Source organism: Kogia breviceps, chromosome 6 (assembly GCF_026419965.1).
Source record: "Kogia breviceps isolate mKogBre1 chromosome 6, mKogBre1 haplotype 1, whole genome shotgun sequence".
NCBI lineage: Eukaryota > Metazoa > Chordata > Mammalia > Artiodactyla > Physeteridae > Kogia > Kogia breviceps.
In genome coordinates this window covers 68192041-68212851 of record NC_081315.1, presented here as the reverse complement: position 1 = coordinate 68212851, position 20811 = coordinate 68192041, and the positions used below count along the sequence as shown (strand labels likewise).

Here is a 20811-nt window from a genome sequence, read left to right as displayed (position 1 = left end):
TTGAAGTATAAATTCATTATGGTTTTATTGCTCTTTTTCATTGTATCATTCTGGCCTTAATATTAAATGGTTGCTGATTAAACACAGAAATGAGTAGAAAAAGTACGAATAATTATTTTAGATCATTTTACGTTATTCAAATACTGCTATAGTTGACATTAAAAATATTACTAAAGAAGACCCTTTTGTTACAGGCTGCGGTGGGGCAGCGGGGCCGGGGCCGGCGGGAGGCCCGGCGCCCGCTGTATACGAGCCGCCGTGCCGAGGGGCGCCACACGGCCGGGGCCCGGGCCTGCTGCTGCTGCTGCTGGCAGTTGTGCCTCATGAAAAATGAACCAGCAGAGGCAGAGCTAATTTTGTGTGATGCTCTTCATCTTGCCTATAAGAGTGATAACAAGAAGGCCATCACTTACACTTACGACTGGGTGGAAAAACTTTTTAAACCAACAATGAGTTACCTGCTTGGAAGGGCCATGGAACAGGAAGACAAGGCAATAATAGAAATCTCTCTAAAGCTGGCTACTATTTATGCTGCTCAGAATAGATAGGAATTGACTCTTGCTGGTTATGAATTCTGCATTTCAACTCTAGAGGAAAAAAATTGAAAGAGAAAAGGAATTATCAGAAGACGCTTTATCAGTGGAAGAGAAAGCCAACACCCACCTCCTCTTGGGCATGTACCTAGACACCTATGCCCGCTACCTTCTGTTCTCCAAGCAGCCATCACAGGCACAAAGGATGAATGAAAAAGCTTTGCAGATTTCTAAAGAAATACTAGGAGAAAGACACCCACAGACCATCATGCTGCCGAGTGACCTGGCCACCACCCTGGATGCACAGGGCCGCTCTGATGAGGCCTGTGTTCACGCGCAGAGGGCCTCAGACCTGGCGAGACAGGCGGAGCACCCTGAGCTCCACGCGCTGCTCAGTCATCTGGTTGCAGCCCTGACGCACAGAGCACGATATGCACAAGCAGAAGAGATCTACCAGGAAGCACTGAAGCGAGCAAAGCTGAAAAGAGATGAGGTTTCTCTGCAGTACATCAGGGAAGAACTGGCTGAGATGTCAAGAAAAAGGAGACTTTTGTCGTAACCTTATCAAGCTCTAGGCCCCTTTTTGTTGTAGGGAATTTATAGTAACACCTCTTATTCTAGTCCCAGTGGCACCCTGATCAATGGCTTAAATTCTTTGTCCTTGATACTCAAGTCCCCTCAACTTAGCCTTGCTGGAGGATAAGCAGTATACACTGTATACACGGCCACGTTTGTTTTGCAAAGAAAACTTTCATCCCCACCTGATTTTGCTTCTAAGGACAGGTGTCAGTTAATGCTTTCCATTGTAGCAGCTGTTTGGTTAGGTGCTGTCCATGCTGGTCTGAGAATAACTCTAGATTAAGAGGGGCCAGTTTCCCTCTGGGGTGGGGTCTGGCATTTCAGCCAGGTGTCTCTCCCACAAGAGTTTTGTCTCACTGATTTGCTGCCTTCTCTTATCAATACTTGGCAGACCAGAGCTACCGGTCTCATGGCAAAGGGGGATGATGGTGCGTTATTTTCTCTTATAGTCTATCTCCTGAAGCCCAGTGTGGGATTTAATGCATAAAAAAGTACTATCTTAGCTTGCCACCAACATCCAGCATGAAGTTTTAAAGTGGGAATTAGGCACTTGAAAGCATGGCACCCATTTGATTATAAATAAAAGTGAACTGTATGTTTTTGTATGTATCTGGTTATATACAACTGTGAAAAAAGGAGGGCAAGGAATGACGACCCCCTACATCCCTGCTCTCTGAGCATTCACTCCTCTGCACCTGGTCACGGTGTCTCCAAACCCTCTGACTCTGAGTGGGGCCCTGTAGGTGTAGTGTTGAAAGCTTCCCAGTCGTTCTGATGTGTCCCGCTGGTGCTGTAGAAGAACCAGTGCCCTGGACCCTAGCTCTGGCTTTTTGAGTTTGGGTCTCGGTATCCTCGTGTGTAGTGAGAGTCTTAGCCCTGGAAGAATGCATCTGGTGGATGACCTTACCTGGATAGGCCGCTGTGTTGAGAGCCTTATCACACTGCCTCAGAGTGTGGAAAGTACACAACACAGGGTACTTTAAAAACACTTTAAACATTGCATCTGTTTCACAGGTACTTTAAAACAACAATGATGTTTTCACACCAGCAGTTCTGCGGTTCTTCTAGGTACCACGAAGGAACCCTGTTGTTGCTGGTATGCCAGTGGGGGTGGGGTGGGCAGGATAAACTGAGAGTTGGGTTCCTGTGTACACACTGGGAGAACCCTTTCATAATAAACTAGACACTCTACAATAAAATTTTTAAAATGGAAGACCCTTTTGCATGAGGCCCCCACCTTTTTCCCTTTGCTGCCCACTGGTACCACCGTCAGACTCAAGTCAACTTCAGCTGCCTGGACTGATCCTGATCTAACAGAGGGATATTTAAACAGCTCCAAGAGTCTTATCTCCATCTCGATACTATACGATTGCAGTTCTGATAACTAGGTTTTCACCTCATTTCCAAGCACTCGTCCCACCTGTGGGTCTTTTACTCGGGTTTCTTCCATGGTCCCAGTTTTTCAGTACCAAATCTCATAACCCACCTTGCAATAACAGCAGTAGTAATAAAAATAATAACACATCTTTGAGTAATAATAACACATTGTTGAATAGTAATAGCAATAATTACATTCTTGAGCACTTGCTACATGCCACGCAGTTTTCAAAATGCATTACACACATTAGTTCATTTAATATGTGCATCGGAGGTGCCCCCTTGCCAGCCTTCCTCCTAGGATTGTAAACCGACTGGGAACTTTGTCCACGAGCAGAAGCCTCTCTCTGTGCGGAGAGCAGTCTTAACACTAAGGGTCTTGATTCCTTCATCCCATTATTGAAGTGTTGTCTACATCAATTTCTACCGGATTTTAGGGCCCTTAGCATTTCATTTTATACCCTCCCATCCACTCCTGCTGTAGCTTGTCCTGACTACAACCTCAAGACAGACAACTTCTGCAACCAGAACCTGCAGTTGGTCAGCTGCCCAGGAATCCCTGCCTCCTCGGAGGAAGGGGGCAATAGGGGGCAGTAGTGGTGCCAAGCTCTCCTTTCCTCACCAGCCCTGCTTTGCTGTTACTGACATGTCCTGGTAAATCGTGCAACGCATCTCTCTATGGCATTCATGTCAGGGCCAAACATCACCATGTCCACAGGGAACTTGATGGAATGAACTGATTCACACTAATTCCATGTAGCAAGAAACTATAAAACAGGATCTTATTGTATTTCTTTGCAAAATGTTTTAAAATTATCTTTAAAGGGTTTCTTTCAGAGTAGGTAATAAACACTACCCAGAAACCCTAAGCATGTGAAGTAATCAAAAGAATAAAACAATATGTTTAATCAAGAATACAACTCTTTCTGGGTCATGCTAGAGAAATGAGGTAACAGGACAGGCTCAGGGTCAAGCAATTAGGAGTTTTAATGTTGGTCTGTCATTTACCAGCTGCACGAGGTGAGGAATTTAAGTTCTGCATCTGTTTCTTCATCTGTTAAATAGAAATGCTGCGACACTTCTATCTTACAGTGCTGCAGTGGGGTTTCAAAATATAGCATTTCAAAATGCCTGGCACAGAGTGTGGCACAAACACATGCTCAGTAGTGGTGAGGACACTAGTGATGTAATGATGATGACTACGATGACCATGGCCATGGACCATGGAGATGTGCTATTTGGCTCTCTGGGAGACATCACAGGATGAGCATTTGGTAACTGATGAATGAAACATCAAAAGAGAAGAATGGAGAAAGGAAAAGGAAGGGAAAGGGGAAAAAGAGCTAAGATAGTTTAAAAACTAGAAGAGGCAGAAAAAAGTAAAGCAATACAAAACCAGCTTTGTGGCCCCTGGCATCATAAACATTTCCTAGAAGCTTCATCAAGCTGATTTTTCTTTTCTCAGCCATTGCAGACTATTTCAATATCTGCCTGGTTTGCACTGAGGACCCTTAACCCAACTAAGTTTTGCTCTGTTTTTAAAAACACTGATTCTCAGGGAATTTGCAATGATTTAAATTAATCACATGAAACTAAAGGTATGTACTACACTACGCTACAAACTCAAGTTATAACTGAGTTGGCTGTCTAGTAGAAAGAAATAAAGGATAAAGAATCAGAACATTCATAAGTACCTAGAATGATATTTACCTAAGAACAGCAAAAGCAGGAAGTAGTGCAGACACAAAGTGAGACCTGAAAGTCAGCATTATTCTGTCGGACTTTCCTGAGGCAGACACCCCAAATGCCATCCAATCCCGACCACAGAAGACAACCCTCGTGAGAATTTTGAAAAGACAAGTTGAGTCATATGTTGGAACAAATGATGGGTTTTTACTCTCCCACAACACCGAATTGTTGAAAGATTTCAGAGGTTGTATAAATAAAATATGAATATTGAAGTTCATAGTTCCCCTTCCCCAAGTTTATCTTTGTTTATGTGAAGAATTGAAAATCAAAATGTGAGTTGAGGGCTTCCCTGGTGGCACAATGGTTGAGAGTCCGCCTGCCGATGCAGGGGACACGGGTTCGTGCCCCGGTCCGGGAAGATCCCACGTGCCGCGGAGCGGCTGGGCCCGTGAGCCATGGCCGCTGAGCCTGCGCGTCCGGAGCCTGTGCTCCGCAATGGGAGAGGCCACAACAGTGAGAGGCCCGCGTACCGCAATAAAACAAATGTGAGTTGAGATTAGCTATTCCTTCCATAGAAATGTCTGATTTTGTCAATGAGGGGAAAAAAGTTCAAATATGTTCATTATTTCATTAAAATCAACTGCCCAGTCCTCTCCCTTTCTGATTTTCATTACCTAAAAAAATTTGGTCTTGTTGTTCACAGTCCAATCTGTTTAACGCTCAGCTCTCATATCCCCCATGTTCTTGTCTGCTCTAACCTGTAGTTTCAAACCAAATCAAAAATCTTAGTTCAGAGTTTACATTTATGCTAAGTTTATGTGAGGCAACAATGCAACATAACCTCCAAAAAAGGTAAGTATCATCCTAGAGATAAGAGAAGTACAGTATTCAGAATGCAAGAGGTGCTGGTCCCATTTCACTTTTGAAAAAAAAAAAAAAGCACTACATCTAACGTATTATTTATATCTCTTAAACGTTTTAGGGATTCTTCCATTCCTGAGTTCAGAACCAGCCAAAAATAAGACACAGGTGACCAACAGGTTAAACTGTCAGCTTTATTACTGATAAACTGATTGGAGAAAGTGACCTTAGATCTGTGGACAAAAGAGCCTATTAATACTGTACCCCTACAAGCCCTTCCCACATCCCAGCACGCACACACAAAGCCTCCCTCAGTGCCTGGGGGAGAGTCTGGAGCTGCCTCTGCGTGGGGCAAGTAAGGGAGGGTAAGGGAAGATTACTGTCCTTTTATATTAATAGATTTGTTCCACCCAATTAGCTTACCAGTCATCACCTAACAAGTGAGGCTTCCTTGTAGGAAAGAGTGAGTGAGGGATGGACTAGAGGCCAAGAGTCTCATTCCAGTAGGGGTCCTTCAACATAGAAACATTAACCAAATGAAAGGAGAGTCCTTCTCAACAACAGTCAATTCTAGACTCCTCATCAGATAAAATCTGAGCATGTTGAGACCATGACCAGGATAGTTTAGACCTTTGAAACCCTGTATCATAATCACAAATTGCTGGAAGGGTAGGACTACATGAAATTAACACCTTCCTTCCAACTGCTAAATGAGTGGTGGATTTGTCTGCATGGCCCTGTGGCAGAGGCCAATATTCTACTTGCCCCGCAGTATTTCCTGCATCCTGTTCAGTTAGGCAAGGCCATGTGACTAGTCCTGCCCAGTGAATGTAAGCAGGGCTGATGTGTCACCTGCAGCCTAAGGCAAGTCTGTTCTTGGTTCTTGGGTCTCTCTTACCCTCTGCTGCAGTGACCTGGGGCCTCTGTCAACCTAGGTCTTGAGTGAATGAGAGAGACATTCAAGAAGGCAAGGCCATGGCCACGGGGAACAATGAGGAAGGAAGTGCTTCCCAGAGCATAGAATCAATTCTGAATCCAGGAACGTTCTTCATCCCCTGAAGAGGAGGCCTATAAAATATCTGTTCAGCAAGATTTCAGAATTGCTGCAGACCAGTGAATGCTGGGCACCTCTTACTCCTCACCATTCTGAATGGAGTGCTGACTCTGTTCTGTCACTGTATGTTGGGTGTGAGGGATGCACAGAACCTCTCTTTTTAGTGCACAAGTTTCTGGAGTAAGAGTGGCCATATGCAGACCTCATACAGAGGCTATAATGGGACTCCTCAAAAATCCCAAACCTGAAGCTCAAAGCCTTGATTTGCTGTGACTTTAAGCTGCCTCCCCTGTGGAGGAGCTACGTGAAACCTGTATTTGGAAAAAGAAGAGCAAAGGTATGCTGGTGGCCAGAAGGTAGTGACAGTGTTGCTCACCAAATGCTCTGGTTCAATGAGGCTAAGTGCCGAGGTCTTGTCAATAAGCTGTGGAGGGAAGTGACTCCAGGTATCTGTCCCTGCGTCCAAGACAAGAGACTAAGGAAACTTTATGTTGAGACAGCAGAGCCACAGCAGAGCCTGAAACATTCCTGGTGCATCACTACACGCTGCAGGACAACTTTCCTGGAGAGTTACAGGGACCTATAGGCATTTCATGAAATTACTAAGTTAAACCACTAAGATTTAGGGTTTTGCTTCTTACTGCAGCATAGCCTAGCTTATCCTGTCTGACATGAACCACAGGGAGCAGAATTCTGAAGTTCCTCAGAGATCAGTCCGGATCCTATTTTCCTTCTAACTCTATGGGCTCTTCCTACAGGATCTTATATATTCTCATGACTTTAAATACCATCTACAGGTAGGTAAGCCTACTCCCAAGTTGCCCCTGGCAGTTTTGAATTGTACTTGCCGTCCTGGCAAAATTAGTTGTGCCCCTTTCATTCTCAAAACTGCCCTAGTTTGGATAAATAAATAATATAGCACCTTATTTGTATGTCAACTACTGTCAAATCTCTATTTCCAATCCCAGGCCTCTTTTACAGCTTCACACATAGACTATGCAGCCATACATGCAACACTTCCATTTGTATATATCACAAGCATAGGCATCTCAAGCTTAACATTTCCTATACTGAAATTTTTTCTTCTCACCTTTGCAATCTGGTGCTTCTCCAATATGCCACATGCCATGTACCCATTTGGTCAAGTTAGAAACATGATGTCATCTGTGACACCTGCCTCCTCATCACCCACATCCAATGTCTCACCAAGGCCTGTCAATTCCACCTCTGAAATACATCACAAACCACGCACATCTTCTCATCTCTACTGCCACAACCTGATCCAAGTCGCCACTATTCTGGGCCCTGACTAGTCTCTGCTCGTGCTTCTACTCTGGACACAGCGGCAAGAATGGCCTTTAAAACTTAAATTAGACCATGTCCTTTCCTAGCTTAAGACCATTCAGTGATTCTAAAAACAGAATCCCATAACCTCAATTCTGGTCCATAATGTCCTGCATGATTTTGTACCTATCAACTTTCCTGGCCTTTACTTCCCACTTCCCACATCTCTGCTCCAGTCATTCTGTCCTTTTTCCTCCAGCAAGCCATGTTCTTTCCTACCCTAATGCATCTTCACATACTCTTCCTTCTATCTGGCAGAGGCTGTTAGATGCTCACCAAAGATCATATTCTTTTCACCTACCTAGGTGTGCTGCTAGACTACATTTCCCAGAATCCTTTGCAGTCACTATAGCCAGAGGATACAATTCTAGACAATATGATGTGATCACAAGTCACGTATACCTCTTCCAGGCCTGGCCCATACAGATATCCCCCACATGCTTCTCCGTGCTCTTTCCCCTTTCCCATTGGCTGCAATGGAGATGACCACCAGGCAACTCAGGCAGCCACATGTAGAAGATGGAAGATCATCTGTCAGAATGAGACCCAGAATGACTGGGTGGAGAAAAGCTATCTCATCTTTCTGTCTTCTGCCCAGTACAGGTACCCGAGTAAGAAATATACTTCTATTGTGTTTAAGCCAGTATATATTTGGGAGTCTATTATTACAATGGTTAGCACTATTTAATCAAAAACCTGTACCTGGAGCACCGCTCAACCATACCACCACCACCATGCACATACACATGCACCCCTACACTCAGCAACTCTGCATTGCTCACACCTACTCACAGCCTAGGTCTGGGCTTACATGCATTGAGAGGCCATCCCTGAATCCCCTCATCCACTCTAAATTAAGTTGTGTTGACATTCTCTTTCTCCACACACTAGTCCTTCCTGTCACTTTACTCATCACAATGCTTAATTACATATTTATTTGTGTGTATATTTATTTAAAGTCTATGTCCACAACTGGTCCATAAGATCATGGAATCAGAACCTTTTGTCCACCAAAATAATATACACAGAGCTTGCACTGTGCTTGATATACAACAGTCACTTAATAAATTTAAAAATATACAGGATGAACCAATGAGAGGCCACTCTCAAGGGAATACATATGTTTGTTATCACAAGACCACAACTCTAGACCAAAAATCATAGAGAATTAAAATATAGATCATAGGGATTTTTTAATCTTTATTCATTCAGAATGCAATTCTGGGACAATTGACAACCAAGAGAAACCCTACACTGTGAAGTAGTGTTAGCCAGCTGAATAATATAACAGTATTGCCCCGATATGTATAAGCAAGAAGTCAATTTCCATTCCTTTCATAAAACCTCTTGCTAAACGTTTACATTTTCTTCCCATCAGGAATGCATTAACAAGATCATGCTTATATAGCTAGTCAGCACAAGAGACAAACGACAATTTACACAGGTCTGTTTAAGTCTTGCAGTAGAGTGCTCACAACTCAAGCTATAGCTGTTGACCTTTCCGATGGCATTCATTATGTGACATTGTCACCGATTACATTAAAAGGACTAACTTTTAAAAGCTAGAATTACTCAAAAAGTTCTGTATTGCAAATAACACATGGACTATTGCATCTACACCTAAAATAGCAAAATCACTTAAATCTCTTCTATGGTCCTCTGTGTCTTATATGTAGGAAAATGAACATTGTAGACCAAGTTCTTACATTTTTACTTGAGTCTATTTTAAGTAATGCCTATTAATATTTAAATGATTAAAAAATAAATCAATGTTAAATATTAACTGCACAAAATCTAAAAGAAAATGGCCATATTACATCATACTACATTATATAGATTAAAAGCAGTTAATTAGAAGGCTTTTTAAAAATTTAAAGTTTCTGACATCATCTTCCACCATTCCATTAACTCTTCCTTCTCTTCTTCTTTCCTTTCAGAAAATGACTCCAGTTCAAAATCAACCTAAAGGAGAAAATAAGGATATATTGTTATCAAACTCATTACGTACTTTTAAAAACTGAGAAAAGAACAGCAGGTGTAGAGTTTATTAAAATAAGCTCAATCCAGCCACTTGAATTAAAGTATATCCTAAAAAAACTCTCACGATAAGCAACAAGATACTTTTAGGGAAGAAAAATATCAAAAGCCATTATGTTTCAAATGTGCTTTGATCTAATAGCTTTCTAGAATTATTGGAAAGCAGATTATTTAGAGGCAGATTGTTTTTTTGTTTGTTTGTTTTTTTTTTTTTTTTTGCAGTACGCGGGCCTCTCACTGTTGTGGCCTCTCCCGTTGCGGAGCACAGGCTCCGGACGCGCAGGCTCAGCCGCTCCATGGCATGTGGGATCCTCCCGGACTGGGGCACGAACCCGTATCCCCTGCATCGTCAGGCGGACTCTCAATCACTGTGCCACCAAGGAAGCCCAGGCAGATTGTTTATAGGCAGTTTTTCCCCCATAAAAAGATGTAACTTATAATTAGTCAAAGGCTTATAATTAGTCTTCTGCCTTTGACTATACAGTGAGCTTCTCCTGCCAACCTTGAATTTTCTCCTAAAAGCTGGGGGAATATGGAAGAATGCGGTTTGGTGTCCTGGTGTTCCAAACCACAGGGTTCTGCTTTCTAGAATCTTGAATCTGCTAAAGAAACTGATGGAAATACACACATCTCCAAACCACCACGAAGGCCAGTAGTCCAGAACGCAACTCTCCTATGAACTGGGCATCCTCATCAGGTCTATGGATAATTCATACACTTCTGCACAAAGGACTATTCAAAATATGCACCTCCAAACCCCAGTCCTCCCCGGGCCCAGGAGATAGCCATGCCCCATTCCACATGGATCTAAGAGTTCTTTGATCTGGCCACTTGAGCCTGTGGTTATTTAAGAAAGTGATTACTCAATACCTCCTTGAACTCACACGGGCTAGAAAGGCTAAGGGTCAAAATAGTTGAACCTTTTACAACCTGGCTCTGGAGCTACTTTTTTCCAGGTTTTACTTGCCCAAATTTACCTCCTGATTTTAATACATATCCAACCTAATATATACATACACACAATCGAAACCAAAGCAACAGTTAAAAACTCAGGATATTTAGTTTGCAAAACCAAGCATTTATACCCCAAACTTTGGGGACATAAACAAAAACACAATAAATTCTTTTCAAGCTTTTAAATTGGAAACTCTGTAGGCCATTCCATAGTAATGTAATACAAGGACAATAGTAATATCCTTCTCTAAAAGAGTTTTGGTCTTATCTCCATCACCTTCCTAGTAAAATAAATGGTATTTACTTAAATAGGTATCATTCTTGATAGTTCTTAGCATAGAGGGCCTTGCTCAGAGTGTGTGCTTAATAAATGTTTAGTTAATGTCTAAATTTACCTTGCAGGCCTAATTTATTTTTCCAAATACTTATTCAGTAAGATATTATACTAGGTGCTAGGGATAAAAAGATAAATTGAACAGAATATTATTGAGATTGAAATCAAGGTCAGCAAATAAAAGCTTCATTTTTTGAAGGTTTTATTTGATTTTCTGGTGGATCTCTTCAAAAACTGAGAAATGGTAATAGAGCTTCACACTGAGTGGTATTAAATCAATCACTGAGCCCTTGGGCAAGTCACTTAACTTTGCTAGGCCTCAGTTTTCTCATCTTTTAACAGATGGTAACAGGATTATAATGGCTTCTATCTCACAGAATTATTATGAAAGCTAAATATAATCACTTAAACATGCCTGACCCATGGTAAGTGCTTAATACATTTTAGCTATTATCACAATCACTTACCCTGACAGCAGGGCTATAAGGAACTGCCACTTTCTTTGTTATTGCCAGATAGCCTGGTGCTGAGGCTGTAACTTTATAGTTTCCAGGTACAAGCAATCTCCAGTAATCACCATCCTTTGCTGCAGGGCAACAAAATTTCAAGTTACAGGCACATATATGAAATGCATAGTTATGCCATCTAAATTCTATTTTGATTCCCTGTTTTTAAAGTAGATGTTTACTGAATTTAATGAAATTCCATTAAAAAGAGCATGACACTCTCTAGAGGGCATCATTACTTACAGCAATTTTACAGACATTAATGTTAAATTGTCTAATAAATCTTCTAATATGATGAATCATCATAATCATGTCAGGAGTAACACAGGTTAATGGATATATCAAGTCCCCAGGCCGTGGGATCCCACCATCTGACACCATGTTTTCATTCTTGCCGAGCATCTGGCTGTGAAGACTCGGGTCTGAGTCTAGGTCAGTGTCTCAGAAAGTGTGGCTGAAGGTACCTCGTCAGAAACCCTCAGGGACTTGTTAGAAATTTAGATTTCTAAAGACTCAGACTAGTTGGTCTGGCTGCCTTCTAGGAACTGCATTTTCAATCAGCCCTCCAGAGGATTTCTGTTTCCATTCCTCCCCTCACAGCCCCGTCCTCTCCTTGAGCAGCTTAGGTTCCTGCGCACCCCAGTCAATGACACACATATCCTTCAACCTATGTGCTGTTCCCCACCTGCTTATAGGCCCGGCAAACCACCAGCGCTGGGTAACACCCACCCCCTCTACTCTCTGCCTGCCCCTGTGGCTGCGAGGGGCTGGGGAAAACACACACCCAAGCTGAGCTGTCTCCTGTCCACAAACACCAGCCTTCCACAGGCCCTGGTCCTGCCCTGTCTTCCTCCCAAGCCCTTTCACTCTCCCATTTCCTAGATTAGTGCACATCAATCACAGTAAAGTACAAATTCTAATTCACTAGCTCTGGGATGAGGCCTGAGCTTCTGCATTTCTGACCAGCTCCAGGTGATGCTGAATTCAGCTGCTGGAAGGGGTCAAACTCTGAATACCAAGGACCTAGTGGACAGTCTCCCTTTTCCTAACACCTGTAAAGCATCCTCTTCATCCTCACTCTTTGTTGATGCTTCACATTGTATTTCATTGTGAATATGGAAACCATCAGAAAAAAATAAACCCCCATCACCATCTCTTCCATTCTACCTCTGGACTCTACATCTCCTTTCAGCTAGTGCCTCATTTATCTTCTTTGCTTTACAGCAAAATTTCTGGGAAGACTTGTCTACTCATTTCAAATGTGTCTCCTCCTCTCTCCTTCGACCCTCCCCAATCGGGCTCCGCTGGTCCACTGAAATAGACTCATCAAGACTCTCCACTCTGCCTTATCCACAAGATTCTCCACGCTTCCTCATTCCTGACACTTTTCACACTCTCTCTCTCCTGAAACATTCCAGCCTTCCCGAACAAGGCACTGGGTTTTCTCTCCACCTTAGACCCTGTTGCTCATCCCTCCCTACCACCTCACCCTGCCCTAGAAAAGCTGCAGTGTCCCAGAGCCCACTCCTCAGATTTCATTCCTTTCTACCTATAATTATTCCCAACGTCCAGATGTTTCTAAATTTTTCACATCAGAATGCAGAGAAAATAATGTTTGTATGTTACGCTAGTTAACAGAAGCAGTTACTTGTAGCCACAGGGGACATGGCCTGGGTCCTTCAGCAGCCCCTCCCTGGGGGCAAAGGGAGCAATGACTTGGCACAGGTTCTAGCATACTGGTCTGGAAGCTGGGCTGGCACTTCATGGGGTGTTGATAAGTATTGTTTAATGAATAAATAAATGGAGTTTTAGAGAACAAATATTCAGGATTAAAAAATACACATTATAAATGTGGAGGTTAAGAAACAGGTAATGGTATAGGATGTTTGGGCACTAAAGGTTAATTAGTGCTATGGTCTACAAACATGTACAGTTTATAGCTAAAAAGATATTGTTGTTGTTGGAAAGATCCCAACAAATGAGAGTTACACTAAAATGAGCTGGATAGATATTTATTAACAGGAGTAGGTAGGTTTGCCAGGAAAATACATCATTTTCCCCAAAGTAGGAAAATGGAAATGGGACTTTAAACTTAGAAATAACTAACATCAACCTCAATCCTATAACATCCTGTTTAGCCTTGAATACACCTGGATTTATGATACAGATTAAATGAAGAAATGGATGGGAAATCCTAGACACACAATACAGTTACCATCCTTCCTACTCTTCTGCTCCCTCCTGAGGTTCACCAATTAACAGCTCATTAGTACTTCTTCTTAGGAGAGATCAGGATTTTCATTCCAGCTGGTTCATCTTCCTTTGCCTCGAAAACTCCCGCAGATGGCCCCGCCTCACAGCTCTGGGGTGAGACAGCTGAGGAAAGGGCGCCACCTGCTGCACCCCAATTTCTAAGCGCAGCAGCCATCCTGAGTAATTGCCTGACCTGTTCCCCCAGAAAAAAATTTAACTAGATCAAAGCTGGGGGGAGAGAGGGGTAAAGAGACATGACGCATTTAATTGCTTTGCTTAGAACAGTGTAAGAAGTATAACTATGCTAAGAAGTAACCAGGCTCTCGTGTGCAATACTAGAGCCTCCAATCACAGCAGAGAACACCCACCAGATGTGACATCATGGTCTATTCCTTCCACAGAGATGGTTGCATTGGCAATTGGGTTACCCTGAAGGTCTCGGACAAATCCTTTAACTCCTCGGTGTATCTGTGATGGTCAAGAACAACCAAAAAATCTGTATTAGAAAGGACCTAAAAACATGCTTCAATCAAACCTCTCCTTATTTTCTAGCAAAATACTGCAGATCCTCACTGTTTAAGAATCAAAACAAGCTAAAAAAAGCCACTGAATGTTCTGTGTACTCTTTACTCTGCTTTTCCGCAAGTAGACAAATGAGAAGTAACCCCCTGAAAACTGATATCTTGTTCTGAGTCAAAGAAGACTCTGAAGTACATCCCAAACCACCAAAACAAAAACAAAACAAAAAGGTCTGTCAATGTGTAAAACAGTTCTGGTCTTAGCACATTTCATTGCTCTCTATTTTAAATTTGGTCACTTGCATATACTTTATATGGCAGCTGTCAGTTAAAAAGATAACCACATTACAGCCCTTCAATACTTTTTACTTCTAGATAAAAGGATATATACACTGTGAATACTTTCGCATTAATAATATCATTTTGGTTGATAATCAGTGCATGAAAGGTCAGTGAACTTACTAACTGAAAACTGGGTTTAGAAATAAAATGGAAGAGTTTTTATTGAGACAAGCCCGTGAATTAAGTTGCTGTCATCAACTAACTACTGCAATGCAAACTACAGAAACAGCTTTATTTTTAAATGATAATTCAACTAAGTCAATATGTATTTGAAGTGACGGAGAGTCACTTAAGGCCTCTGAGAAGGTACTGCTTCTGAAATATCAAATGATAATCTATTAAGCTTGATTACCTAATAAAACATCCCCCTCTCCAGTGCTCCAGTTGCTCCTCACTTAACTGGCCCCAGAAAATGAATTTTCTTTTGCTACTGATGACATTTGAATATTTCCCTACAGAAAGTAAAATAAGTCTCATGTACCCCTTTGTCACTGGAGAATAAATTTGGGAGTGGTACAATGTTTTATCAAAGAGATAGCCCTGGGTATCAGCAAATTCTTTTTTCATTTGCTATTTTTTTAAAAAGCAAAACCTCTGAAACTCTATTAAAGTAACACACAATTCTTTTCTCTAAAGGCAATTTACCAATGGTAAAAAGCTATACATGCTGTCAGTAATGATAAGTAATATTTTAATGGCAATCAGTATAGTGAGAAAAGAGTAAACACTTTATTTTAAACAAAAAGACATTCTTAGACTTTTCCCCAAGACTTACCTATGGATTAGCTAACCAAAATTGTGAGAGACTGAAATTTAGCTACTGGAAACAAGAAAAGTTAGCTTTCTGAATGAAATTCACATGGTAAAAGTCATTGAGATCAGAAAAATTGTGGACATGAATTTATTCATCTTGAGGCACTATAATCCTGATATATTATAAACCTTAAAGAAATGAAAGTTTGAAACTTCCTCATCTTTGGAAAATAAATCAGTCATTTCAAAAACATATAATGCACCTACATTAGGCACAAATATACCCAATTAATATTCATAACTTTACTTTTTTCTGCCTCTGCAACCCAAGACTTAAAATACAGTATGTGATTAACAAATAGTTAAATAAGTAAATGTCTATCTCTGATATGCCAATTGTGGAGCACAATATTTCTGTTTGAAATTTTCCACTGTAGGAACAAATCTCAACTGAAGTGTTATAGGCTGTCACGACTCCACAGGAATGCAGACTAGAAAATACTGTCACTTTATGACTTTTGCAAAAGAAATCCCAGAAGTTCAAATTTTACTCATACCTGGGGAAGCTATTTTACTACACTTGTACTTCCTATAATTCTCTCTCCCCAGATTCCAGGACATTTCAATCAACCAAGGCTTTAAAAAAAAGTCCAGAATATTCTTCATTGTTACTAGAATTGTTTATGTCAATAGCCCTTAAATCCTCAAGTACTTAAATGCCCCCCAGAGAGCTTGCTGAAATGGAGACTCTGTGGTACTGCCCTGCTAGGAGTGTGATTCAGTGTTGGGACAAGAAACTCATTTTTAACAAGAATCTAGATGATTCTGATGCAGGTGCCCATGAACCATTCTTGAAAAATTCTTTGGAAATTTTGAGAACTAGATGGTTCCAAAGCTATTGTGTGGGAGCTCTTCTTAGCATACTATTTACCCTAATTAACTTTACAGTTCCAGTTCCTGCAAACATTCCTTTAAAACTCTGCAAGAGATTTCCTCTCAACCAATTACTGAATTGGATCTCCTAATCACCTACTTTCCATGAGTTGTAAAATTAGTCCACACTTAGATTTTAGGCCCAGGTGTTCAATTACTAATCAACACCATATTGTTCCATTGTCAAGAAAATTTCAACACAGAACTTCTGGCAGTCTTCACTGATCTTCCACCAGCCTTTGATTCCCTAAACTAGAGTGTCCTCGAGGCAAGCTATGTAAGCTCACTGCAAATACCACTCTTACTGCTTCTATATAGCCTGCACCATAACACTGATGTCATGCCAGGGTGGGTCACAGGTATCTGTGGACAGATCAAATTCTCATTCCAAGTGGCATAAAACAGGACTGTATGACCTGGTCCCTCTTCTTTTCAGCTTATTCTTATATAAATTGTAACAGCTTTTAGATGAATTAATGCACCTGCCACCATAAATATGACAAGCATTCTCCTCTTTCCAATGGCACACATTTGGGTTTTGTTTTATATCGCATTTTTTTCTCAAGACCTAAGAGAGAACTTAAGTAGCAGCTGAACTAGTTTTTTAATTGCTGACAGGGTAATAATCTTACTGACATGGACTATAGGGAATCCTATAGCATAGCTCCAAGAAGCCTTTTCTGAACTGGCAGGACTGGGTTAGAGACCCTTCTGTGTACTGCCATTGCTCTTTCTTTTAGCATTTGTCATCCTCTCTTGTAATTAGGTATTTATATCTGAACCTCACTAATACAAAGCCTTCTTGAGGGCAGTCACTCTCCCCAGTACCTCACAGGGTACCTAGGACATGAAAATAGCTTAATTTTTGTTGAAAAAATATGTATATAAAATGAAAAGCAATGTATTAAGGAGGCATTCTTTGATACCTAGGGGAAGAACACACCAAACTGGCCCATCTTACTTCCTCTGCCTAAAACTATATGTTTACATTTTGCTCTTAAATGGTCCATCCAAATATAGCTCTCCTCAAAGGACATTCTACAGGGGTACCCACTAAGGTTGTTCCAGGGTCAACATGGCTAATTATCCTTAGTTTTGTTGTTGAAAAATGCCTTTTTATGTTAACATGCAGCAGGATCCCACTGATTTAAAAAAAATCCTGTGTAATGGGTGTTTTGTAATCACTGTCTGTCATCAATGGATCTGTTCCATGATAATCCCTTTTGGTAAGGTATTATATCTATAATTGACATGTGTAAAAGAACTCTTAAGCTGATTTTACATTTTTTAATGCACTGGGTTCATGTGTATATGTTTATATGTACCTGTATATGCAAACAGCATTTGTTTATGTTAAATTAGCTTAAACATTAGTCTGGACTACCTGCTAGCATGTGAAACTAACATCACTCTCCCTGACTTTGGGTGTAAATGGCTGCATACAGAATGGAATGTGAAATTGTCAAGGCACTGCAGGTAAAGAACAGAGTCCTTAGGTCTTTCTCACTAGCAGTGCCCCTGGTGCCAGTGTCTACCTGGTACAGAGGGCTAGGGCTATCAGGGCACTGGCCTAGGTTAAGTCTGAGTAGGTAGGTATTTTATTCTGACACATTGTGAGATTCCCCCAAATTCTGTACAGTGACTCTCTGGTAAAGATCTAAGCTTATGTCATGAGAGGCAACATGGCATGGTGATTCTGGAACTAGACATCCTGGCTCTTTAACTTCTCTGTGCCTCTGATTCCTCATTTTTAATTCGGGGATGATGATGATGAGGGAGTAGAAGATGATAATGGATCCAGCTGAGTCTAGGGTGAGACAAGTGAGGCATGTGGGGCACAGAATTTAAGGAGATACTCACACCCCGGTGCTGATCCTATACCTGCATGACGCTGAGAGTGAACGGCTCCTTAAATTTGCATCCCAGGTGCCTCACTTACCTCATTTTAGTTCTGGTCCTGCCTCAGATGCCTGACAGAACCAAAGTGATAAGGGTGGAGGAGAATTCTAGGATTGCCCTTGCTTAGTGCAATATGAAAGAAAGTAGGGTGTCACCTCACTTCTCCACAACTCTCCAGTTTAATCAGTTCTCAGTGAATATTCATGAACCACAAAACCTATGACAAATGAAAGCCTATTTGAATCACTACTGACACATTTTCCAAACGCAGCATCCTCATTCTGGGTCAGATGGAGTCCCGTAGGCTGGGATCCTCTTAGGAGACTATTGTACTCCAGGTTTAAATGTTCTTAAATCTCCCATTTTATGCTAGAGACTGTTTACCTGCTGAATGTAGCTAATGAGGGAATTTTTGTTATCTTCCCAGTAGCTCTTCAAAGTCTCTTCAGGTGGAAACTTTTCACAGCTAAGCTCCACAGTAATCTCAAAGCAGTTGCTGCTGAGGTAATTGAAATCTTGCATTCCTGCCAAAAAAAACAAATGAAAAGTCAAAATATGCATGTGGTGACTAAAACCCTACACAGACTGCTCTGCTGAGGGCCAAAGTAAAAGATGTACCAACCAGTGCATCTTGGGGAGACGGTGGGAAATTACAAGTGAAATCACCTACCATAAGTGATGGAACAACATACTTGGGAAATAGTTAACCACCTCACAAGCACAAACTCTCTCAGGTTCTTAAGCAGTCATTTAGTGTAACGCATTGCTGTTTTACAGTGCTAAAGCAAGTATCAGCCACATTCCACAATGCTGGAATCAGCTTTGAAGATTGAGAGTGACATCATCAAAATGGTGAAACAGGAGTTTTCTACTGTCTTCCCTCCCCAAAGAACGCCAATTTTGACAATTACCCATGAATAGAGTGCCTTTGTGGAAGTTCAGGAATCTAATGGAAAAGTTAAAGCACATCATTGGAGAAAAAAAAAATCCAAGCTTGGACACACTGAAGAGAGTAAGAGGAACAGTTTCACTTTACCTGCATCACCCCCTTCTCTAAGGTGGCACAGCTCAGTGCCAAAGAGACCTAATTTAGTGATATGCAAACATATAAAAATATACAACACACTGGTAAAGGTAAGTATATAGTCAGATTCAGAATATTCTGATACTTTAATATGGTAGTGTATTAATCACTTAACTCTAGTATAAAGGTTTAAAAATATTAAAAATAATAGCTACAATAATTTGTTCATAGATACACAAAATGGTAAGATGTAAATTGTGACATCAAAACATAAAATGTCGGGGGAAGGAAGTAAAAGGGTAAAGTTTTTGTTTGCAATCAAAGTTAGGTTGTTGACAGCTTAAAATGGACTGTTATGCTATAAGATGTTTTATGGAAGCCTCATGGTAACCATAAAGCAAAAACCTATGGTAGATTCAAAAAAAGCTAAAGAGAAAGGAATCAAAGCATACCATTGCAGAAAATCATCAGTTCACAAAGGAAGAAAGCAAGAGGGGAAGAAAGGAACAAGAGAACTGCAAAACAGAAAACAATAAAATGGGAAGTCCTCATCAATATTTTAAATGTAAATAGATTAAATTCTCCAATCAAAAGGCATAGAGTAGCTGAATAAATAAAAAAATAAGACCCAACTATATGGCACCTACAAGAAACTCACTTCAGCTTTAAGAACACACGTAGGCTCAAAGTGAAGGGATGACAAAATATATTCCATGCTTATGGAAACCAAAAGAGAGGAGGGGTAGCGATACATATCTCAGACAAAATACAGTTTAAGCCAAAAACTGAAACAAAAGACAAAGAAGGTCATTATATTTTGATAAAGTGGTCAATTTGTCAAAAAATATAACTATCAAAAATATATAAACACTCAACATTGGAGCATCTAAATATATTAAGCAAATACAGGTCTGAAGGGAGAAATGACAATAGTACAATAATAGTAGGGGACTTCAGTACCCCACTTCCAATAATGGATAAATAGATCATCCAGATAGAGTATTAGTAAGGAAACACTGGCCTTGAACTATAGTTTATACCATATGAACCTAACAGACATACAGAACATACCATCCAACAGCTGCAGAATAAACATTCTTCTCAAGCATACATGAAACATTCTCCAGGGTAGATCATATGATAGGTCACAAAACAAATCTCAGCAGACTTAAGTAGACTGAAATCATACCAAGTATCTTTTCCAACCACAGTGGTACAAAACTAGAAATCATAACAAGAGTAAAACTGAAAAATTCACAAACATGTAGAAAAGTAAACAACACACTCTTAAACAAAGAACGGGTCAAAGGGAAGCCAAAATATCTTGAACAAATGAAAACAGAAACACAACCTGCCAAAACTTATGAGATGCAGCAAAGGCAGTCCTAAGAAAGAAGTTTATTATGATAAATGCCTACATTTAAAAGAAAAAAGAAATATGTAGAATAAACAATTTATTCCTACACTTCAAAAAACTAGAAAATGAACAAACCAAGCGCAAAGTTGGCAGAAGGAAGGAAATAATAAGGATCAAAGCAGAAATAAATGAAATAGAGGCCAGGAAAACAATAGAAAAGATAAACAAATCTAAGGGCTGGTTTTTGAAAAGATAAACAAAATAGACAAACCTTTAGTTAGACTTAACAAGAAAAAAAAGAGAGGGGACTCAAAAAATCAGAAAATAAAGAGGAGACATTTCAACTAATACCATAGAAATACAAAGGATCATAAAAGACTACTGTGAACAATTATAAGCCAACAACTGGATAACCTAGATGAAATGGATAAATTCACAGAAACATACAACCTACCCAGACTGAA

The 20811-nt window shown here is 40.6% G+C and overlaps 1 protein-coding gene and 1 pseudogene across 1 annotated transcript in view; one reads left to right on the top strand and one right to left on the bottom strand.

Moving 5' to 3' along the window:
* The first annotated feature begins 308 nt into the window (after positions 1-308).
* Positions 309-1092, top strand: LOC131758028 (tetratricopeptide repeat protein 19, mitochondrial pseudogene; annotated as a pseudogene).
* Positions 1093-8617: 7525 nt separating this feature from the next.
* Positions 8618-20811, bottom strand: part of CPE (carboxypeptidase E) — a 110841-nt gene continuing 98647 nt past the window's right edge. The window contains exons 6-9 of the mRNA XM_059065875.2: positions 18351-18490; positions 13890-13989; positions 11230-11348; positions 8618-9399 (exon numbers count right to left, since the gene is read on the bottom strand). Coding sequence (XP_058921858.1) covers positions 9301-9399; positions 11230-11348; positions 13890-13989; positions 18351-18490 — 458 coding nt within the window. The 3' untranslated portion in view covers positions 8618-9300. The remainder of the gene's footprint in view (positions 9400-11229; positions 11349-13889; positions 13990-18350; positions 18491-20811) is intronic.